Raw genomic sequence first — 5117 nt, forward strand, 5'->3', positions numbered from 1 at the left:
TGATGGTTTTCAGTGCCTGGACATTGAAGCCGCCTGTTGTGTTGTTGATTTCAGCAGGGGGGAGAGGATGCTGGCTTTTTTCACCCAGAGGGCCAGCCCCAGCGGCCTCAACAACCCCCGGAGCCGAAACAGCAGCCAGTGCGGAAGGTCACATTGACAAAGGGAATGCAACAGCAGCAGCACCAACAGCAGCAGCAGGCACAGATCCATTCACCAGCTCCTCAAGGAGTCAAAAACATCCAGGGAATCCATCAACCTAAAAAGGTGATTTTTAGATGCGTATTGCTGCTAGAAGTTTTACTGTCTAGCTGTGTTGCTCTATTAATAACTAGCATTCTGTTTGTCAATTGCTAGCGCAGGGCTGCATGACCCAGGAGATGCATAATTGCTTATAAAGCTTTTAATCTAGGGAGACCTGTTTGTACCCAGCACAGACTGGCAATGCCTGCAGGTTGTTTCATCTGCTGACTTTCTGGCCAGCACAGTACTCCCTGGGGGAAATGCGTGCGTCCCGAGATAGCTACTGTAGGAGAAGGTATCCAACATGCTTCTGGCTTTAAAACCAAGAGTTTTTCTGAAGTTGTGCTTCAGCTTTTATTCTGGCTGTTTCCTGCATATGTAGGAGCACACAGCAACTGTTTCAGGATACTCTTTGGTCAGTCCTCAAAGTTGGTATTGCTCAAAACAGTTCATGATCTCATAACTTGATTTTTGCACTGATCATGCACTGGGAGGAGGCAGGGAGAGGGTTCGGGTGGCAGTGACGTGTGCCTTCTCTGCATTTGCAAAGTGGCACATTCCTGGAAAATAGCTGCTATTTTGGCTTTTAAGTTATTTCTTGATTTTGAACTGTTGGCCATAATCTTCCTGCTTCATGTAAGGATAAAGTTACCTTTCTGATGTGGAGGGATCTGAAAAGTCATTACCCTCCGTAGACTTTCCAAGTAGGAATCGAGAAACCGTGTTGTGTGTTAACTCAATGTTAAGTGTTAACTCTGTTTAATGTTTGTTACTCTGTTTCATTGTTATTTTTCCTCTCTCCAACTGTTCAACCTTTAATTTACAAGAATTAAATCCACACATTTCCTGCTCCAGAGGATACTGTGGTGCTGGATCCTGCAGGATTTGGGGGAAAGCTGGAGAGGGACTTTTTACAAGGGCGTGTAGTGGTAGGACAAGGGACAATGGCTTTAAATTGGAAGAGGGAAGATTTAGATGAGATATGAGGAAGAAATTCTTCACAGTGAGGGTGGTGAGGCACTGGCACAGGTTGCCGAGAGAAGTTGTGGATGCCCCATCCCTGGAAGTGTTCAAGGTCAGGCTGGATGGGACTTTGACCAACCTGGTCTAGTGGAAAGGTATCCCTGCCCACGGCAGGGGTGTTGGAACCAGATGGTTTTTAAGGTCCCTTCCAACCCAAACATTTTATGATTGTATAAGAGGAACTTTGAAAAAAATTGTTTCAAAGTTATTTAGCGTATGCAAGTACTCCATCCTGATAACAGACCAAGAGTTGGTAGCAATAGAAAGTGGAGGTGCTTGAAGCAGTTTGTTAATCTTACAGGTACATTAAATTTACCTGTAAGTTGAGAAGAGAAAAAGGAACGGGATCACTGGTTGCTGCTGACGTGATCAGTGTTGAAAACTAGATCATATATTTTGGTCTGAGACCCTCCACTGCTTGATCGATCTGTACTAAAGCTGAGGCTTTTAACCTCAATGCAATATATATAACTCAATGTAGAACTTGCTATCCTTCTAAAAGAGGTTTGTATAAGCAGTGGATGAGTATGTTAATAAGTGGCCTTTCAAATCAGCAAACAGCAACAAGCTGTTTCAAATCAACATGTACTTTAATCAAGTCTTTAAGTAAATTGCCAACTCTTATATCATCTGTCAAATGCAGTGAGCAGAAGCACTAGGTAAGTAAATCAAAATACTGTTACTTTTGTTGTTGGCAGGTCATTATGCACGGCAGAGGCAGAGGAGTAGCAGGCCAGATGGGCCGAGGACGCTTGATGCCAAATAAACAGAACCTGCGAGTGGTGGAGTGCAAACCTCAGCCCTGTATTGTGTCAGTTGAAGGGCTTTCTTCATCAACTACTGATGTCCAACTGAAAAACCTGCTGATGTCAGTGGGACCCATTCAGGTAGGTCAACCTCAGTTTATCATTTTTGTGCCAAAAGGCTTTCATTCCGGAAAGCTCAATTAATTCCCTGACACTAAATACAATGTGTGTTTATTGGTAATTTATGTTTGAAGGCACCCCCACCCACACACACTACACCTGGTAGCAAAGACGAGCACGTGATGATACTGCGGCACGGGAGGTACAGTAGGATTTTGCTAACCATCACATTCCTAGTCTGCTTCATTTTGAACCTCCTGTGCTGCCTCCGTTATTTTCTTAGACAATACAAGCCTGTCCATTCTGTGAGGTTGTTTAAACCAAATGATTGTATCAAAGCAAATGTATTTTTGGTTGTTGTCCTTGTTTTTATTGTTGACTTGCACCTACCCTCTTTCTTGACATTTATCTTTTCCTGTCATTGCAGTCCTGGGGTAAGAGCACTTAATGACCACTACCCAGTAGAGATTTTGTACCATGTAGCACCATCTACTTTTTTCAGATGAAAGCCCAGTCTTCTTTGAAGGATTTTATTTATTCTTTATTTTCTTAGAAGGTTCTCTTTTGGAGGGGCCTGTGAGCAAGCTTATGACACATACACACACTAGTATATCTACTGTGAAGCTTCTGTTTGTAAACTGCCTCCTGGAACTGATGTAGTGGTTAAACTGATTTTAGGAAAACAGGAGGTTTTCAAAGCACTGAAGGACTTAGAAGGCCCTGTCTGCCTTATTGTTAGTACATTTGGAAATATCAGTCAATGAATAATGAAACCTACAGATGAGGCAAATTTTTCTCCCTTGATTTCCCCCCCCCCCCCCCAGTTTCAAGTGCTCCTTTTGACATGATCAGCATTTTCAGATAAATGCAATGCATGAATTGGAGCTATTCTGTGAGACTTCTCTATTAGTGGGATCATCTCTCTGTTGCAAAACACACTGCTTTCCTAAAGATATACACTGAGCCTCATTTCTTCCAAATTTAGTAAATGGAATAATGCTGAATAATTTACGTCGTCAATTCAGAGAGGTTTAATTTGTTTGTGAAAGCAAAAACACCCTCACAAAATACTTTGTCCCTTCATGTTCTGTAGTACTCTAGGAAATTATTCATACAGTTCCAAAGCACATTTATTCAGTGTTTACTTGCTAAATCTTGCATGAGAATATTAAAAGGAGATTAATAGAAACTCTGCTAGGAAATACTCACAATTGAGAGAAGTTACTGAGAATGTGCTAAAAAATTTATTCAGTAAAAAAAAAAAGTTTATTCAGCACTGTTTCATAGCAGACTCCAAACTCTGGTCTCTGAATTCAGTGTCACAGACCAATTTAGAAGGATGTACTTAGAGGAAAAAAATGGTAACTAATTTTCCAGTGGGATTTCATACATCCCTGTGTTCTACGGAACTTCTCTACAGCAGCATCAGCTGTACCTTTGGAAATTATGGCTTCTAAATCATCATCTATTTTCACCTTATCAGAGATCTAGAAGTAGTATGTGAAAGAGGTGCTTGAATTTAGCTAACGATGCAGAAGGTTTTTGTGCTAATTCTGCACTTGAATTTCATGTCTGACTTGCAGAAAGCTAGAAATTTCCTGGCTTGTTTGAGACTGAATGAGGTTTCACAAGTGTGGATAGTGAGATATGCAGGGAAGAAGTGATCCTTTTGTAGGAAGAATATAAGACGGCTACCACCATATGCAATAGTTAGGTTTCGGGGTTTTTTTTTTTTTCATGGTGCCATGAGAAGTGGTACCACAGAAGTGTTAACACAGCACATAAGGAAGAGGCAGCAGCAATTTTAAGTGCCTTGTAAGGCCAGAACTGAAAATGAAGTGCTTGACAATCTGTGTTGTCCCTGTTCACAGCAATCACTTTTATACAGATGGTGCTAGATTTTCAAAGAGATTTTCAAATCTCCTGAAGTGCATGACTGGATTTTCTTGTGGCAGTAAATAGTGTTTTTACTAGTGTTTGTGCTCAGTGCTGTACTAAACCCCCTACAACTGGAAATGGTCAGGAGGCTCTGATAGTGACTTGCAATGACAAGTGAGCCACTGAAGAGAGCCAAGTAGTGAATGGAAGAATTCCTTGCCATGCGGGCTTTGGGGCTTTCATGCGTGAGGACAGCATGCATGAGAGGCAAGGACAGGTCATGGCCATGACCACAGCAAAGAGATCTCAAGTAGTGCAGAGCTCTGATCCAAGATGAAGTGTTGCTGCTTGATGAACTGAAATAGGAGAGATCTGGGCAGATGGCTATTGTGAGAAAACACCAAGATGAGAAAATCTAGCTGCTTTTTTGGAAATTAAGCAAGGTGCCCAGCTTTTTAGCTGGTTCAGGTGGAGTTCAAGAGAAAGTAAGAGGAGGGAAAGATGAGTCATTTGTAGCTGACTCCATCTTTAAGATGTAGAATATCCTCTCTTTAACTGTTGACTGTGTTCAACAAAACTTTCCTTAGTGAACAGAACTCTGAAATACCAGTTTCCTGAATTTTATTTATCTTGGGTTGGGGTGCGGGAAATGTGTGTGTGTGTCAAACTCATACTTATTTTTTGCAATTATAAAAGAAATTTCAAATCTGAATATGAACTTAAAAAGTTGTTATCTTCCTGCCTGGATAGTGTCTTGAAATGATGTGTGCTGATTATCCAACACCCAAATCCCTGGTTAAAAGTAAAGATTCCCAAACTGTTGGACGTAATGCCTCTAATGGTAAGCGAGCATCTTGCTTCAAAGCGACATGCAAACGCAGCTCGTAAATCTGAATATTGCCTCTTGTGTATGAATTTCTGCTGCGGTCAAGATGTGAAAGTGGGAACAGCTGCACTGAGGCATAACTCCCAGAGAAGGGGAAGAAATACTTCCCAATGATCTCTGCTCTTTGACAACAAGAATAGATCACAACACTTGTCCCACCTGGTACAAGAGCTCTGCTTAATCTGCACCTTCCATACTGGTACATCTGTAGACCAACTGATCCC

The 5117-nt window shown here is 41.6% G+C and overlaps 1 protein-coding gene across 1 annotated transcript in view; it reads left to right on the top strand.

Moving 5' to 3' along the window:
* Positions 1–2331, top strand: part of LOC104168907 (RNA-binding protein 33-like) — a gene marked incomplete at both ends in the record, with an annotated part of 25393 nt that extends 23062 nt beyond the window's left edge. Inside the window, 3 exons of the mRNA XM_009709668.1 lie at positions 55–264; positions 1962–2150; positions 2264–2331. Of these exons, the coding sequence (XP_009707970.1) occupies positions 55–264; positions 1962–2150; positions 2264–2331 (467 nt within the window). The remainder of the gene's footprint in view (positions 1–54; positions 265–1961; positions 2151–2263) is intronic.
* Positions 2332–5117: the final 2786 nt, after the last annotated feature.

This window comes from Cariama cristata, unplaced genomic scaffold, assembly GCF_000690535.1.
Source record: "Cariama cristata isolate BGI_N322 unplaced genomic scaffold, ASM69053v1 scaffold38741, whole genome shotgun sequence".
Taxonomy (NCBI): Eukaryota; Metazoa; Chordata; class Aves; order Cariamiformes; family Cariamidae; genus Cariama; species Cariama cristata.